The sequence below is a fragment of the Lipotes vexillifer genome, unplaced genomic scaffold (assembly GCF_000442215.2).
Source record: "Lipotes vexillifer unplaced genomic scaffold, Lipotes_vexillifer_v1.1 scaffold555, whole genome shotgun sequence".
NCBI classification, from domain to species: Eukaryota; Metazoa; Chordata; class Mammalia; order Artiodactyla; family Lipotidae; genus Lipotes; species Lipotes vexillifer.
The window spans coordinates 489,844-509,319 of record NW_006772693.1 but is presented as its reverse complement, the minus strand read 5'-3'; the positions used below and the strand labels follow the sequence as shown (position 1 = coordinate 509,319).

General features: G+C 37.6%; 1 protein-coding gene across 1 annotated transcript in view; it reads right to left on the bottom strand.

Moving 5' to 3' along the window:
• The window catches only part of DNAH7 (dynein axonemal heavy chain 7), a 253,806-nt gene that overhangs the window by 191,796 nt on the left and 42,534 nt on the right, over positions 1-19,476 (bottom strand). Inside the window, exons 10-15 of the mRNA XM_007447818.1 lie at positions 18,978-19,097; positions 11,142-11,325; positions 10,316-10,495; positions 4,930-5,202; positions 3,811-3,938; positions 1,459-1,537 (exon numbers count right to left, since the gene is read on the bottom strand). Coding sequence (XP_007447880.1) covers positions 1,459-1,537; positions 3,811-3,938; positions 4,930-5,202; positions 10,316-10,495; positions 11,142-11,325; positions 18,978-19,097 — 964 coding nt within the window. The remainder of the gene's footprint in view (positions 1-1,458; positions 1,538-3,810; positions 3,939-4,929; positions 5,203-10,315; positions 10,496-11,141; positions 11,326-18,977; positions 19,098-19,476) is intronic.

Sequence of the window (19,476 nt, the reverse complement as noted above, 5' to 3'; positions counted from 1 at the left end):
ATCCTATTCGCCAATTCTGTGAAATGTTTCTATGAACAATAGAAATTCACACTAAATAACTCCAAATTCCTAAATATTTCCAGAGATGGTTAAGAGGATAAATAAATAACACTCTTCATACTCAGTATTCATTTTTTTCAAAGGAATTTCCAGCTATGGAACTCTCCAGCTACCTTTCAAATCATCCATAATCAAAGTATCACTTGATGTTCTATAATAACTCATGTAAAATATAAAAAACTCTAAAAAGGATATCATAGGGTTGTTTGTATTTGATACACACACATACACGTAAATTCACATGTTAAGAACTCCAATCCAAGTACAAATACTTTAAAGGAAATAGAACCCTTTAGAGGCTGATATGTAAAATTTGGTTCTAGTGATTTTCACAAATTTTTCTTTAAGTGAATAATTTAATGTACGTAATCATTTGAACACCTTTTGTAATTTCCTACCTATACAAAGTTTTGAATGATTTAACATGTTTTGCTGGGTTTGCTTAAATATTTTAAAATCTAGGAACACAAGGGTTCTATTTTGGATCTTCAGATTGTTAGAAAAGGAAAAGGAAGATCCTGTAAAAGTGTAATGTTATAAGAATGGAAAAGGAACAAAATAAAAGGATGATTAACCAGGTGTTTTATATTATTTCATTACCATCAGGTAGACTTAAAATGATGCAAGACTTCTCTAATATTTTTAGTACCATAAGTCCTATGCTCAAAACACTTTTCAGCAAACTACCACAGAAATGTTTAATATATAATAAAAGCCTATCAAAAACAAAATATTACTTAAGGATTAAATATTTGTTGATTAAAAAAATGAAGGACGACTGCATATCTCAGGTTGCTCAAGACAGTCCTGGTTATGCCTGTTGGCATGGTAACAATTAATTAACAGTGCTCTCAAAAAGATTCTTGTAGACGATTGCATTCATAACTCCAATACTTTACCTCTCCCACTGTCTGTCCTTGTAGTGTCCTCTCACTGGCTCTGTGGCCATTTTGGTCAACAGGCTATTCGCTAATGTGACACAAGCAGAAACTTGAAAAGCATTTGTACAATTGGGTTTGCTTTTGTGCCTCTACCTTACCATGAAAACATGCCCAGGTAAGCCTGTTGAAGTCTGAGAGACAAGCGGAGCAGAGTCAAGCTGCTGAAGATCATTACACTAGTCAACCCAGCTGAGAAGTAGCTGATATGATGATTGAGTCCAGAAGAACCATCCAGGAGTGTCCAGCCTGAATCACCAAACTTCACACTCATGAGCTGTGTGTGTGTGTGTGTGTGTGTGTGTGTGTGTGTGTGTGTAACTTAGTATCTTAAGCCTCTGTTTTAACTTTTGGAGCGATTTGTTATTGTATTATCATGTCAATAATTATAAAAGCTGGGGGAAAAAAGAAAAACAATTTACTTACACACACATGACTATACAGAGCTTATAAACAATACCTTCATTTCCATCAGTTCTGCTGTATTTGGAGGAGTGCTAAGAGCTTTTTCAGATATCTTCTCAAATTCCTCACATAATCTGAAACACCAGACAAAACCCATCTTCTATAATTAAACTGTATTCCTAAATATATTCCTGTGTACTATTTTAATGTTCTATTACATGAAAAATACAGTCAGATTACCTTATCTATATGACATCTAATTAATTAAAAGCAAAGTTGTGCTCATTTACTCATTCATTCAATACACATTTAATGATCATCTATTACATTCCCAACTACAGTAATAAGTGACGGAGGTAAGATGCAATAATGGTTCTCAAGCAGTTCACAATCCAGTATGGACAGCAAGACAATGAACAATCATTTCCAACCTAGAGTTTTAAGGGCTCTACCAGAGATTTAGTTGAGATGGCACCAAAAGGTGGTCTACTTGGAAGGCTTGGTTAAAATGGGCCTGTGTGCTCAGAAGCTTCTGGTAATATGCAAATACTTCCTACTGATTTAGGTTGTGGGCAATATAAACAATGAACTTACTATGGGATTTTAAAAAAAGAGTAGTGAGAGCTAAGGAAGTTCAGATAACATCTGCGGAAACTTCTTCAAGAAGATTGGCTGTGAGGTGAAGGAGAGGGAATGGATGGTGATGACGTTGGGTTGAAGTGGAGGGTTGGAGGACGGAAGAGGGTTTTGACCGTGTTTGTAAATTTCAGAGGCAGAATCCACAGTGAAGGGGAGATTTAAAATGAGACACAGAGGGGACAACCAGTAGAGCCAGGTCCAGAGGGATGGGAGGCAAGGGGGCTGAGCTCATAGGTAGCGACGAGAACAGTGAGTGGCTGACAGACTCTTGACCTCTGAGAATGTGGGGAGACAGATAGGGAGGGGTTTGTGGAGAGGTGAGATGAGACATGTAAGGGCAAGGAGTTGAGGGCATTTGTATCTAGTGGTTCCTATAATAGTCCTGGTATATTCTCTATACAGCCAGTGAGTCTGGTGAGAGGCGTAATTAAGAGAAAAGGGGAAAAAGTAGAACTGACATGAGCTCTGGGGGCAGCTAAGAGGCAGGGAAATAGTTATGAAATTAAAGCAAATATTTCACTCAGCATGAAATGCTGTAAGTAAAAGACATTTTCACTATTCTTCCAGTACTTTTAGAGGAAAAGGTACTTTAAGCTGAATATACTGTTCTGTTTCTCAGATAAGCCGCCCGAGTCCTAGCCCTTTTCCACGTGGTGCCTCCCTCTTCAGCCTCCCCCCTCACAGTATCTGTGAGAGCAACACAACCCACTCCTTGTTCTTGGAATACACCATGCCATTTTCATACCTCACTCCCTTCTACATATTATTTCCTCTAACTGGAATTCTTTCACCCACATCATTCACCTGGCGGACTCCTACTCATCCTTCAAAATGAATTCCTAGATCACTTCCTCTTTGCAGACTTCCCTGATTTTCCCCTCATCCAAACCTCAACCTGAAAGGAAATTAATCACTTCCTTCTCTACTGTTCTACTTCTGTGGTTCAGGACAGAACTTGTGGCACCCTGTTGTAATTTACTGAATTGGATGCCTATTTCCCCTTCTACAATGTAACTTCCTTCAGGAATTTTTTTCATATTCAGTCTAAGTCTCTAGTGTTGTACCTGACATATGGTAGGTAAATGAAGCTCCCTCCAGGCTTCTTACAGGCTAAAAGAAATATCTTTTTAATGCTTTTTCTCTAACACTATAATTATTAAAAATTCTGATTATTTGGGGGTTTTATTCCATGTAACTGATAGCAGGAAAGAGGTTTCTGGAGCCACACTGTCACCAGTGCTAGAAAACTAACTACACTTCTTGTCTTAAACAGGTATTCTGCTTCACACATTAGCATTCTGTAAGTTTACTTAACATGAGTCAGTTTTCCTAAAAATCTCCAGACTGGACAACAAATGAGTTTGTAGTTAAGGTAATGTGTTACCATGGCCTTGAAGGGTAATTACAGTAAAATGATGTTCCAAATTTGAGATCCTTGACAACTACTGTGTATATCCACTGTGAAAACTCACTTTGTGTATTGATTACACAAACTTAAAAATCTGAAGTTAGATAATGTCCACCTGACTTGTACAAAAGAAATGCAAACACATTTTAATACCACACTAATTCAGACAACTGGGAAGGCACATTCATGGTGAAAAAATACTAAAAATAACACTTAGAGCCAAGTTGAAATAAGTTTGGCTTTATCTTTTCTTTTCTGTCATTTATGACACTGCTCTAATCCATTACTTTAGTTGAGTGACAGTTGATTCAATTTAATTCCTCCACCCCCCAAAATAAAAATATAATATTGAATAAATACCTTGTATTTACTTCCTGATGGTCTCTGAACATTTTAGCTATAAGTTTTCCACAAATAATATCTGCTCGCTTCACCAAAGCTCTGATTAATTCCTCACAGCGCATTTCAAACATTCCTAAACGAATAGCCTGCAATGTTAGGTATTAAAAGTTTAATAAACATGAAGTGACATAAATGATTCCCACGATTTTGCCTTTTTCCATAATATTGATTTGTGTGTGTGTGATCTAATACAACTGAGTTTTTTGTTTTTTTTTTTTTTTAATATGATGCAGGCAGGGTTTTGCAAATACTCTTTTATATTTTACCACTATCTTCTGGGTGAATCTCCTTGAACACTGTATCGTGGAAGCCAATTCTATTTCAGGACAACAACTGATATAAAAACTTTGGAGAATTGAGTTATTGCTACATAGATAGTGGGATTTAAATGTTATACTTTCTCTGTACAAAAAAGTAATGCATGGTCATGGTGGTAATTTTGGAAAATATAAAAAAGGACAAAAGAAGAAAATGTTTAATTACCAGTCTCCTACTAAACAGAAGTAACCACATTTTGGTATAATTACCATATTTTCCAAAGGATTTGTAAACACCAAAGCAAAAAAAAAAAAAAAAAATAGTTCTTGATATTTTTGAGGGGCCAAGTTAAAATAAATTACTTAAAAGTCAGGCTTATAGGGCTTCCCTGGTGGCGCAGTGGTTGAGAGTCCGCCTGCCAATGCAGGGGACGCGGGTTTGTGCCCCGGTCTGGGAAGATCCCACATGCCGCGGAGTGGCTGGGCCCGTGAGCCATGGCCGCTGAGCCTGCGCGTCCCGAGCCTGTGCTCTGCAATGGGAGAGGCCACAACAGTGAGAGGCCCGCGTACCACACACACAAAAAAAGTCAGGCTTATAGGGTACACCTTCAACTCTATGAGCATAAGAACTATGTGTTTTGTCTACCTTTGCATAGCCAGGGCTTACCACAATGCGTGGCACATAAAAAGGCCCAACAAACAGTTTTCTGTTAATGATAACGGTCTAATTCTTTCACTGTATGGTCTAGAAATACATCCTAATAAAACTGGGAAAAGATCACTAGGTACAAAGAACAGTTGTACAAAATGGGTCATTTACCTTTCTAGATGTGTACTGTATATCCTCTATGAGGTTTTGGTACCTGTGAATTTCTTGTATTATTTTCTCATAATTATGATTTTCTGCGAGGAAAGCATCGGCATCTTGCTCAGCTTTTTTGGTAATTAAAAAATCATACTTGTCATAGAGTCTGAGGTGCTCATTCAGTGCCATGCTCTCACATATAACCACCTCCTTAATCTTTTCTTTGTGAGCTTCAACAACTTCCTTCAGAATTATCGGCTTCAAAGTTGTTGGTTTAGACTTACTTTCCTAAACAAAGGAATAAAAACAATATGAGTTATTTAAAATACTTTAAATTAAGGTAACTATATCTTTCAGCTTTGTAAAAATGCCCATCTTACCATATTGTCTTTTTTATTTATTCACAAGTCCCTTGGATTTTCTAATCTATATCTGTAGAGAGTCTAATCACAGCAGTATTTTAAATATCTAGGTTTCATATGTTTTGTTTTTCTTAGAGGCTACCTAGGAGTGTTTTGTTTTTCTGTATGGAGGAAAGAGCAGTCACTTGAGAACATACACAGAATAAGAGTTGGAATATCAAAACAGCAAAATCCATGTTTTATTTGTACAACTGTATATGCTAGCTTAAAAGGTAGCACTTGCATCATATATTATTTTAAAAAAATAAGTCAGCTCAATGTCATATGATCACAGTCTTTGATCACAGTCACAGCCCTTTTTCACCTTGAGGAGTAATGTATGTAGAGCAAAGGATTGCTTACTCATTCACTGACCTCTGAGCTTTCAGAGGTCAGTGTGAACAGCAATTAGAACAGACTACAATCCCTAGTTGCAAAATTTGCATTCTGCTACCACCATTAGAATAATGTGGGCAAGAATGTATCAGACAACAATTTTAAATAAGCAAACAAATCTCAACAACTTGTCTTCTTCTCTTTTTGAATAAGAGGACAAGTAAATGTGCATATATGGTTTATTATCTTGAACCAAGTTACACTTAAAAAAAAAAAAATATATATATATATAGTCTCTATCTGTTGTCCAGAAAAAGGGATTTTTAACTGTAACAAACAAAAATCATTGCCAGTAGTGAATATTCTACAGCTTTCAAATTGAGAATATGAAAGGATTCCTTAGAGAACTGGGTAATTTGTTCAGGTATCCAGGATGCATTTGTCCGCTATGCCCCCTAGTGGACATTTCAGGAAATCACACTTTTTCAGAACTAGATGCTTCATGACTACATTAGTGAATCCCACCATCATCACCACTACCTCACCCCCAGGGCACAGCAGATGCTTGGTGTCATCTTTTTTGAAAAAGAACTTTAGGATAAAGCAATATATATTACGTACCGCAATGTGAAATTGTTGGATCTAATGTGAAGCTCATTAATATTCAAGTACCCTCTGTATCACTTGTTTCCCAAACTTGAGGGATTGCCAGAATCATCTAGGGATATTTTACCAGTATACCTACTTCTGAGTACAGACTGCCATTGTAAATCTACATCTCTAGGTGCAGGGAATGGGGGTGGTGGGGACTCCTGGTTTTTTTGTTTTTTTTTTTTGCGTTATGCGGGCCTCTCACTGTTGTGGCCTCTCCCGTTGCGGCGGAGCACAGGCTCCGGACGCGCAGGCTCAGCGGCCATGGCTCACTGGCCCAGTCGCTCCGCGGCATGTCGGATCCTCCCGGACCACGGCGCGAACCCGTGTCCCCTGCATCGGCAGGCGGACCCTCAACCACTGCGCCACCAGGGAAGCCCTGGATTTGTATTTTTAAAAGTCACCACATGATGCTGGTACATAGGGTTTTAGAATCATTACCCCACGTATAATGCCCCAGGTAAGACCTATCTCTCAAAATTTGATACCAGAAAAAATACCTGAGCAGTCTAAAACTTGTTATATTTTCCTCTTTACTGTAGAAACCAGGAAGCTTAGAGCCATATTTTATAAGCATAAAATCATAGCAACTGTCTTCATTCAGATGATTATAATACTTTTTTTCCACTTCAAACTTTATCTAGTAACTCTTATTAACTTGTTATATCTGTCTGTTTCATAAGCTACATCTAGTCATTCTTGAGGAAGGCAGGGTATGAACAGAATACAAAAGGATGCAATAGGTGAACTGGAATTAAACAAAAAAACAAAGTAAACAGTAAGTTTCTTGGGAGACTTCTATTTATGGTAATATGAGGAATAGATACCCTGTTTGAAAACAACGAACTAGTTCAAAACACATAAATATGCTGCGGAAAATGTCAAATACAACTTTTATAATGCATGGTTAAGGCAGTAAAATAATAAGGAAAAGCTAAGGGGCCAAACATGAGATAATACATGAATCGGGAGGTAACTATATGTGGACGTGAGCAGCTGCCCTGGGGACTCTGCTGATCCCTGGTGGCCTAAGCTTTGCCTTAATGAGTCTCCAGCAGGATGGGCACATGTGTGGGGCTGGGTGGCATGGGTGAGAGAATGGTTGTCAGGAAACAAAGCCTGAAGCCTGAGTAAGGTGGGAAGTCAACTGATACCCCTACATAAAGCCAGGAACAATGAAAAGTGACACAGCTTCACAATGAGGGTTCTGAGGACACAAAACTTCAGAATGCTGAAAGCTGACAGAACCTTTAAATGAGGGGGCAAGAAAGGAAAATGTCTTGTTTTGGCCTTGTTTTTCAGTGGAGAAAAGAAAGGATGGTCGTCTTAAGAATTTGGAACCACAAGCCTGTTCTCTTACACATTTGGGTAAACACTCACACTGCCAGTGTCATCCACAAAATCCTCAGGCAAGAATTTTGTTTAAAAGGGTCCTGGGGGCTTCCCTGGTGGCACAGTGGTTAAGAATCCGCCTGCCAATACAGGGGACACGGGTTCAAGCCCTGGTCCGGGAAGATCCCACATGCTGCAGAGCAACTAAGCCTGTGAGCCACAACTACTGAGCCTGCACTCTAGAGCCCACGAGCCACAACTACTGAGCATGCGAGCCACAACTACTGAAGCCCGCATGCCTAGAGCCTGTGCTCCGCAAGAGAAGACACCACAATGAGAAGCCCACTCACCGCAACGAAGAGTAGCCCCTGCTCACTGCAACTAAAGAAAGCCCACGCACAGTTACAAAGACCCAATGCAGCCAAATAAATAAATAAATAAATAAAAATAAAGTTCCCTTAAAAAAAAAATCATTAAGAATAAAAAAGGGTCCTGGGTTTGCAGGGGCCTCCAGAGCACATGTTAAGAGAATATGCAAAATCCAGAGGAACCAACCTGAATCAAGGCCTCAAAGACTTCCCTGCATAAAGTTCTTATGTGTATAAGCCCATAATAATAAAGAAAAAACAGGGGCTTCCCTGGTGGCGCAGTGGTTGGCCGTGGCAGTGAGAGGCCTACGCACCGCAAAAAAAAAAAAAAAAAAAAAAAAAAAATCCACAGAAATAAACCACCAGGAGCAGGAGTCAGGTCAGCAAACAGAGAAGAGTAATGAATACATGACTAAGTACAAGAGACTACCAAAAGTGACCAGGCTGGGCTTCCCTGGTGGAGCAGTGGTTGAGAGTCTGCCTGCCGACGCAGGGGACACAGGTTCGTGCCCCGGTCCGGGAAGATTCCACATGCTGCAGAGCAGCTGGGCCTGTGAGCCATGGCCGCTGAGCCTGCGCGCCCGGAGCCTGTGCTCCGCAACGGGAGAGGCCACAACAGTGAGAGGCTCACGTACCGCAAAAAAAAAAAGAGAAAAAAAAAAAAGACCAGGCCTAGATGAAAAAAAGGAAAGTTAATGGATTCCGAGAAAATAAAAATAAAATGATAAAAAAACTAGAAGCTCTATGAAGCATATTCTCAACGTGAATAATGTCACAATCACAGTGTTAAGTAAAATAAAACAAGTCATGGACTATTTATAAGATGACTCCATCTATACAAAGACATAGAAAAACTAAAGAGAAATTGTTTACAAATATACAGACATGTAGTAAGTTTATGTTTAAGAATTCAGAAAAATAACTACAAAATGCCCAATGGTCACTGCAGCACTGTTTACAATAGCCAGAACATGGAAGCAACCTAAATGTCCACAGATAGAGGAATGGATAAAGAAGATGTGGTATATATATATACAATGGAATATTACTCAGCCATAAAAAAGAACAAAATAATGCCATTTGCAGCTGCATGGATGGACCTAGAGATTGTCATACTGAGTAAAGTCAGACAGAGAAAGACAGGTGTCATACGATATCGCTTATTTGTGGTATCTAAAAAAATGGTACAAATGAACCAATCTACAAAATAGAAATAGAGTCACAGATGCAGAAAACAAACTTATGGTTATGAAGGGGGAAGGGAAGGGCAATAAACTGGGAGATTGGGATTGACATATACACACTACTATACATAAAATAGATAACTAATAAGAAACTACTGTATAGCACAGGGAACTCCACTGAATACTCTGTAATGACCTATATGGGAACAGAATCTAAAAATGACTCGATATATGTATATGTATAACTGATTCACTTTGCTGTACAGCGGAAATTAACACAACATTGTAAATCAACTGTACTCCAATAAAAATTAATTTAAAAAATAACTACAAAGTACAAGATAGTGATTCCTTTGCTAGAAGGTAGAAGGATAGGGATATGAACAGGGAAGACCAACTGGGAGGTAGAGCTTAAAGGTAATAGTCATTGTTTAAGTTAGATGGAAGGTATGAAGGTGTTAACTCTATTACTGCTTAAAACTTTAAACACTAGCCTCCTGTACTCTTTTGTATGTATGAAATATTCGTACACTATTTAAAAAATGAAAAAGGAAGAAGAAAGCTACTGTTTGGGCTTAAAAAACTTGAAAGGCTTTTAAGTTAAGGAATTTTCAGACATGCTCATTTCATATACTAGACTGCAATAACTACTGTTGAAATATCGTAGTTCAGCAGAACTTTGCTAAATATTTGGCCAGAGAGAAAAGGGAAGTAGGATCTATGATTTGCAAGTAAGGAGACATGACTATTCCTGAAAGAAGGTGTATCAGGAAGCTAGCTAACTGGAGGAGAATTTTACAGAGCTGGAAAAGTGTACCAGCACTCAACAGCATGCTGTGAATGCTACCGCAAATGCTCATTGATGGCTTCAAACCAGATCACAACTTTTAATTCTTCCCCCTCAGAGAGTTTTCAGCTGAGTTCAATAGAAGACTGGTCTAAGAAACCAGTATTTAAGAGAAGCTAATGGGAAAATAGTATGTTTTTAAAACAGAACTGCCTTATAAGCCAATGTTACTAGGTCATTTGTATTCTGCAAAGCAGAGGACACCTGTCTATACTAAAAGAAGTTATTTGAAGCAAATACCATCATGCAAATTGAAGCAATCAGAATATCCTTATTACTTACCGACTTGGAATACAATTTTGCCTCAACTCTCGGCACGAAACTGACAGCCTTGATCATGACATCATAAACATTTAGAAGGATGTCTATATAGTCATTGAAATCAGGTTCAAACTTAATGGTGTCGTTATCAAGAATCAGCCTCATGACAAAACCTGGATGTTCAAAAGCTCTAACAGAATCCTGCAACGAAGAAGTTATATATATATAATAAAGTATACATATATATATATGCATATGAATTGTGATGACTAAGGAGTGTACTGGTCCCAATTAGGACACATGAGAACTCACCCTTCTTCTTATGTCCTAGACAGTAAAGCCAAAGAGGAACTGTACCAAAAAGGGCAAGAGCAATTCCCAGCGAGACTTGGTGGTATCTAGTATCCACTGAGCCTACAGATCAACTATAGGGTCAAGACTCCAGAAAAAGGAAGATGTGCACAGCAGTGGGGCTCTAGAATCATGAAAGAAGGAGCCCAAGAGGAGAACATTCAAAGTCCCAGACTCCACTCACCCTGTAACAGGACCTTCTTTCAGAAAGAAAAGAGTTCTTTGGAGAAATCTTCCCCAACCCTCATGACCCCAATTTCCCAATTATGGGAATTGTTACTTATTTCCGCTAACCTCACCAATGTGATGATAATAATATATCCTACATATGCAGGTTGACATTAAGTCTATTTTAAAAAACACGTAAGTGTAATAGGTCTAAAGATATACTTTCTGCTCTTCCACTGGTAAAGGTTATTTTATAATTATCCACTCTGAAAGAATTGAAAATAAATAAATTGGTAAATGAATATTGGTGTAACTGAACCTTACTTACGGGGGGTTGTGCAATTAAGTCCGTGAAATCTTGCATGGAAACCAAAGCGAGGTCCTGCAGCTGTAAAGTCATAAGTGTAGCAGCACAGTTGAAAAAAGATTCCAACTTGGCACTGCTGTCACCGGTTGGCAATAGCTTTTTTTTATTACCTTGGTAATAAATATTCTGCACTTCTGGAAACCACCTTCAAAGAACAAAAGACTTTTAAAAGTTAATATTTTCAATGAATTACTCCTCTTACATTAAGCATTAACAGTAACTTCTGAACATCTAAAGGTCTTTATAGAGAGGTATATTGCCAAGTCACATTATCCACTCTCTGAAATATAAGCGCTAGCATATTTCACTCCTCCTGGGAAAAGAAATTTTAATCATAGCCAATGGAAAATCGCTCAACGACATGATGCTGTGATAAAAAGGTAAATCGAACTCCTGGAACCATGATTCCTGCACTTTTTGAATAATATGACAATTAACTTTATTGGATGTTACAAGATACTCCTCCCCAAACTCTGAAATTGCTCTTCAGGGAATGGATTTGTCAGTTTAAAGCTAAAATGTGAATAACATTAAATCAAGGGAGGGCTTATTTGGCTCAGCCCACCTAGTAATTTATGCTGTTCTATCTATTTCACAATGATAGTTGAAAACAAGACACAAAACAACAAAATCAAGTATTTTTTTATCCTCCTTAATGAGAAATCCTGAAAGAGTGACCGATTTAAAACAAGTTTCAAATGTATATGTATCCTTGTAATAAAAGGAAAACAGTGAAATTCATATACAGATACGTTATGATGATAACAAGTGAAGTTTTCAGTTTACAAAACCACTGTCCAACACTAAAATTAAGGAATATTTGTACCTTTCATAAGAGATAATAAATTTTTAAAAACAAGGAGTCAATATAAGTTCAGGAGTTGCCTGAATGCTCCAAGAGAGATCAAATTTTAAATGTATGTATTCATCACTTTAACAAATACATGTTTAGTGCCTACTGTGTGCTAGGGACAGTGTCATGGGAGATATGAAAAGATATGACATGATCCCTTCTCTCTCATAATAATGAAGGCAATGTGTCATGGCAGAAAAACAGCTTTGAAATCAAAGAAGAGAGACATAATTTTCTATTTAAGTAATAGAGAAGGGTTCTATAGTGAAGATGGCAAATTTCACTGAAGAATAGATAAAAGTGAAATGAGGAAGACCCTGACAAAAGGATCTGAAGTAGAATATACTAAGAAAAATAGGTGGGAGAGGTAGGGCTAATATATCTGATCATTTCAGTCTATAATGGAGCGAATACACTAGAAAATAGGAAAAAATACGTGGAGGGAAGTCTGTGAGGACTTTTGCAGAACTTGGGAGCTAAACACAAGAACCTGGGACAGGCTCAAGCTCTGTGAATACACAGCAGACCCTCCTGCAGTGGGGCATCACTGTTAAAGCAATAGGTAAAAGGACAAAGGAGGACAAGTAGCGAATACTAAGTAGAGAAGGGCAATGCCAGATTAATGAAAGGGATTGAGAAATCTCCAATAGTCCGGGCAAGAGATGGAGTAAGTCCAGGGCTGTAAGACTGGAAAAAGGACAAAGAACAGAAAATACATTGAAAAAAATTATTCAATCATTGTCTCAAAAATACTTACAGGGTTTCCTATTATGTACATTTGAGGTACTAAATTTTACTCAGTCCTCAAAGTACTTATAGGTGAGTGGAGGGGAAAATGCACACACATAAATATATATTATAAAAGGAAAAAGTAATAAGAGAACACAGTGTCAGAGGCATTCAGAAGGCATTCAGATCACTTTTGACGAGGCAACAGTAAAGATTTCATGGAAGAAGGGTCATTTGGTCTGGACACTGAAAGACACAGAGGGGCTTCTCCGGGAATGAGCTGCATTATGTGCTGTAAATAGCGTGAGGCATAATTTTTTTTATTGAGGTATAACTGATATAACATTATATCAGTTTCGGGTGTACAGTATGACGACTGGATATTTGTATGTATTGCAAAACGATCACAATAAGCCTAGTTAACACTGGTCACCATAATTAAAGTTTTGATCTTCTTGGGATGAGAACTTTTAAGATCTACTCTCCTAGAAACTTTTAAATACACAACACAGTATTGTTAACTGTAGGCACCATGCTGTGTACTACATCTCCATGGGTTATATTATAACTGTAAATTTGTACATTTTAACCCTCTTCAACCATTTCATCCACCCCTTACTCCCTTTAGCAACCACCAATCTGCCCTCTGCATCTATGAGCCTGGTTTTTGTTGTTGTTGTTTTAGGTTTTGCATACAAGTGAGACCATATGGTATTTGTCTTTCTCTGTCTGACATATTTCACTTAGCATAATATCTCCACAGCCCATCCATGCTGTTGCAACATCTTCTTTATCCATTCATCAGTCGATGAACATTTAGGTTGCTTCCATGTTTTGGCTATTGTAAATAATGCTCCAATGAACATGGAGGTGCACATATCTTTTCAAATTAGTGTTTTCCTTTTCTTCAAGTAAACACCCAGAAGTGGACTTGCTGGACCATATGGTAGTTCTATTTTTAAAGTTTTTAGGAACTTCCATACTGTTGTCCACAGTGGCTGCACCAATTTACATTTTCAGCAACAGTGCACGAGAGTCACTTTTCCCCACCTCCTCACCAACACTTGTTACTTCTTGTCTTTTTGATAATAGTCATTCTAACAAGTGTGAAGTGATATCTCACTGTGGTTTTGATTTGCATTCCCCTGATAATTAGTGATGTTGGGCATCTTTTCATGTACCTGTTATTTATCTGTATGTCTTCTTTGGAAAAATGTCTATTCAGATCTTCTGACCATTTTTAATCTAATTGTTTTTTGCTATCACATTGTATGAGTTCTTTGTATATTTTGGATATTAACTACTCATTAGACGTGTATTAGTCGCAAACATTTTCTCGCATTCAGTAGCCTGCCTTTACATTTTGCTGATGGATGCTTTGCTGTGTAAAATTTTTATAAATATGTGTGTAAAACATAAAATTTTGCTAATAGTATCCAAGAGGTTCTTATTCTGTTTTAATACCCTTAACCTCTGATTAAATCTAATACAATTATGTCTGCAAAGATGACAATGCTAAGAGTCACAGAGTTTAAGTGGGGAGCAACTGAGCAACTTTCAAATTTTCCTAGAATTCCCATCTCACAGATGGAAACAAACAAGGAGTAACTATTTTAAAAACCAACAATTGGTTAAAAAGGAGAACAAAGAGTCTACAGATTTACCAACTGGATAGATATTTAACAATGATAAGGTATGGTTATAGGCTAATCTTAGAAGCCATGCCGTTTTTAATTTAACGTGACAATTTCTACAGGCATGGCCCAAGGTGAAAGCTTTTTCAGAACTGAGAATAGAAAAGATAGGTTAGGTCCAGGTTGCAGAAGACCTTAAAAGGCAGGTTAAGAATTGTGGATTTATTTTGTCAACAAACGCAAGGCACTGAACTAGGGGATGTTTTAAGATTCACCTGGCAGTGGTTTGTAGGCTATATGGGAGGATAAAAGGGCCTGCCAAGGGTAGTAGCAGTGGGAATTGACAGAAAGGAGTACACATGGAAGATGCCTCTGAGAGAGGATCAAGAAAACTTGGTGTCCATAAAAGAAGTCTCAGTAAATATAAAATGATGAAAATCATACAAAATTAGAAAATCAGTAACAGAAGGACACTGTGGAAATTCACAGATATGCAGAAATTAAACAACATAGTCCTAAACAGGCAATGAGTTAAAAAAATAAAAAGGGAAATTAGAAAATAATTTGAGATGAATGAAAATGAAAACACCATATATCAAAATTCATGGGGTACAGAAGAGTAGTGGTCAGACTTTAGACCTGTAAACACATTAAAATATATTTAAAAGATCTTAATCCAATAGTCTAAACTTTACTAGAAGTCAGAAAAAGAGAGAATACTAAATTCAAAAGAAGGAGAAGGAAGAAATAGAGATCTGAGTGGAAACAAACAAAAAAAAGAATAGAAAAATAGAGAAAATCAGCAAAGCCAAAAGCTGGTTCTTTGATAAGATCAGCAAAATTGACAAACCTATAGCTAGACTGACCAAGAAAAAAAGAGTGAAGACTCAAATTATTAAAATTAGAAATGAAAAAAGGAGACATTAATATTGATCTTATAGAAATAAAGGGAACATAATAAACAACTCTATGCCAACAAATTCGATAACCTAGCAAATTCCTAGAAAGACACAACCTACCAAAACTGACTCAAGAAGAAACAGAAAACATGAATAGACTTATTACAAGTAAATACATTAATTATCAAAAAAATTCTAAGAAAATTAAAAGGCCAGGATCCAGGAATAGGTGGCTTCACTGGTGAGTTCTACACTAAATGTTTAAAGAAGAATTAACACCAATCCTTCACAAAGCCTTCCAAAAAGAAAAAGAGAAAGGAATACTTCCTAACTAATTCCATGAGGACAGTATTATCATAATACCGAAACAAGACAAAGATATCACAAGAAGAAGAAAACTATAGATCAATACCCTTGATAAATATAGACACAAAAATCCTCAACAAAATACAAACTGAATTTAGCAGCATATAAAAAGGATTATACTCCATGACCAAGTGGAATGCAAGGTTACCTCAATTTATTAAACCAATGGTAATATACCATATCAGCAGAGTAATAGAAAAAACTATCATCTCAATAGACGCAGGAAAAGCATTTGGCAACTCTACATTATTTCATAATAAAAACAATTAAGAAACTAAAAAGTAAAGGGAAATTCCTCAACCTGATAAAGGGCACCAACACAGAATATATAGTCAGCCCTCTGTATCCATGGGTTCCACATCCGTGGACTCAACGAACTACAGACTGAAAATATCAGGAAAAAATTCCAGAAAGTTCCAGAAAGCAAAACTTGAATTCTTCATGTGCCAGAAACTATTTACAGAGCATTTATACTGTATTTACAACTACTTACATAGCATTTATATTGTATTAAGTATTATAAGTAATCTGAGATAATTCGGAGGATATGTGTAGGTTATATGCAAATACTATGCCATATTATATAAGGGACTTGAGCATCCATGGATTTTGGTATCTGCTGCGGGGGAGGGGGTGTTTCTTGGAATCAATCCCCCATGGATACTAAGGGATGACTGTATAAAGAACTCTTACAACTCAAAAATAAAAAGACATAACTGAATACAAAATGAGCAATGATTTGGATATTTATCCAAAAAGATAAATAAATGGACAATAGACAAGGATGTAGAGAAATTGAATGGTAGGAATACATTGCTGTTAGGGATGTAAAATCTTACAAACCCTTTGGAAAACATCATGGCAGTTCCTCAAAAAGTTAAATATAGTCATCATATAACCCAGCAATTCCACTCCTAGGTATACAACGAAGAGAACTGAAAACAAATGTTTACGCAAAACAAATGCTGATGGAAGCATTATCCATAATAGCCAAAAACTAGAAACAACCCACACTGATGAATAGATAAGCAAAATGTGGTATTAATATATTCTGCAATGGATTATTATTTGGCCATGAGAAGAAATAAAGTATTGGTACATGCTATAACATGGATGAACCTTGAAAACGAAGTCAGACATAAATATGGTATCATTCCACTTAGATGAACTGTCCAGAGAAGGGAAATCTACAGGGACAGGAAGTACATTAGTGATTGCTAAGGGCTTGTCAGGGTGGAATGGGAGTGACTGCTAACAGATACAGGGTTTCATTTAAGGGTGATGGAATTAGTGATGACCGTTGTATAATCTTGTGAATATATTATAAACCATTGAATTATACGCATTAAAGTGGTGAATTTTATGATAAGCGAAATATATCTCAACAAGAGAACAACAGTTAGCAATACATTGAATATGGCTGGGGGCAGGATGGGGATGGTGAGGATGTACATGATGAGCAAAGAGACAGAACAAGTCGAACAGTTTTCAACTTGGCCTGGGAATGGTCCAGAGGAGGAAGAATGGCAGGCTTGGAAAAAAGAATGAGTACTGTTATGGAAATGCTGAGAATCAGGTGCTGACGTGGCATTCAACTGGAGATACACAGTAGAAAATTTATAATAAGGGCACAGAGCTCAGAAAACATAACATATTGAGACAGCTAAGACAGACGAAATCATGAAACTGTCGAGAATATAGAGAAGAAAAACAAAAGCAAACACCTGGAGAGCCCCTACTCTTAGAAAAGATAGTAAGTTGAGCCAGAAAAGGAGATCAAAAAAGAAATGGGCACAGGGACACAGAACAGAGACTTACAGAAGGCGGTGGTGATTAAACCACAGCAATTGCTGAGTAGAAGTGGAGGATAAGGACTAAGAGAAGACATTGGCTTTCGCATAGATGTCATAATTAATCATTTGCTAATTGTTTCTCCACTTTGGTGAGCTGATGTTCTGCCTTTTTAGCCATGATAAACGCATTCTGGCTCACTATGTAAAGTATGGTCAGAGGGTTCTTCCCTTAGAATCAATCAGGAGGCATCAAGAGATACAGTTAATCAGGGCTTCCCTGGTGGCGCAGTGGTTGAGAGTCCGCCTGCCCATGCAGGGGACATGGGTTCATCCCCCGGTCCGGGAAGATCCCACATGCCGCGGGGCGGCTGGGCCCGTGAGCCGTGGCCGTTGAGCCTGCACGCCCGGAGCCTGTGCTCCGCAACGGGAGAGGCCACAGCAGTGAGAGGCCCGCATATCGCAAAAAAAAGAAAAAAGAGAGAGATACAGTTAATCCATCTACATCTCTCAGCAAAATCATTCAATAAAGGTTTATCCTCTACTCTGTACTTTGACACACCCAGGCTACTAAAATTTGCAGTGGGAATGTATTCCTGGGGTAGAACCCTGAAGTTGTAGATCAAGATAATTTACTCTTATTCTGTCCTTATGGGGTCATATTCTCCTCTGCAATTAATTATGCACTTTCATTCTGCACGTCTCCTCTATTTTTTTTTATGTGAACTAATACTAAATAGAAGTCTAAAGTTCTTTCAAGTAATGTCAGACAAAGAATTTGATTCTAACGTATTAGAGAAGAAAAAATATAAAGGGAAGATTCAGTCTTAAACTGTCAAGATACACTTCTAAGTACCTTTTGGAAATCATGAAGCCATGCTGGAGTTTTATGTCCTCTGTTATCTTAAATTTGATCTAATATTAATGTCCCATTTATAATAACTTAATGGCCCATGACAGACAATTTTAAGGTATTGTTTCAGAACGTATTATCTGGCACCAGTATTGATAATTATCACATGTGGCTATCCCAATTTGAAGGGCCAATCCAAGATGATGTTTAATTAAGTCTAACTTCCCAATACGACTATAAACTCCTTTAAAGAATATATTTTCCCCACCTAAGCATTCTTTAAACTCTTCTGCATCCTCCATCCAAAACCAAAATGTAACAGGCACATTACCTTGCATGTATTAACAGTAGATTCAAATAAATCTCTGGTGAACGATTAGTTGATGATCATTCCCCCACGTTATCCACCCCTACTCTCAGAGCAGAGGGTAGAAACCAGACATTGAGAAAAAGTATCAATTATAATCATTTTAGTTTCTGTACAATCTATGCTGTGTAGAACATCTGGATAGACATCACAGAGCAAGGCAGTTAAAGATATCATATTTAACTCTCAAATGGAAATGATTACAAACTTTTTAAAATGAGATTTTCTAAAAGCAGTTAAACTGCAGTAGCCCACCAATCACATTTTTAAATTTATGTTTTCATACATGAAACTTCAAAACTTTACATTTTAAGTAGAGTCTCTTTGGCAGATTCCATGTGTTTCATGACAATACTCTGAAAGGTCGACAGCTCTAATGCATCCTGGCAATTGTGAAATTCTTCTACATCAACTAAACGTAACTTTCTGCAAGAGATGAAAATGAACAGTGATTTAAGTATGAGGGGTTTTTTTTGTTTGTTTGTTTTTGCGGTACGCGGGCCTCTCACTGTTGTGGCCTCTCCCGTTGCGGAGCACAGGCTCCGGACGCGCAGGCCCAGCGGCCATGGCTCACGGGCACAGCCGCTCCGCGGCACGCGGGATCCTCCCGGACCGGGGCACGAACCCGTGTCCCCTGCATCGGCAGGTGGACCTTCAACCACCGCACCACCAGGGAAGCCCGACAGTTTGTTTTTTTTTTAATTTAACATTTTGCTAATTGATCCCTTCTCAAAAAATGATCTTCCTAGGTTTTATCACTAAAATTTGTGTTCCATAAAAATATTCAAGAACATATTTTAATTAA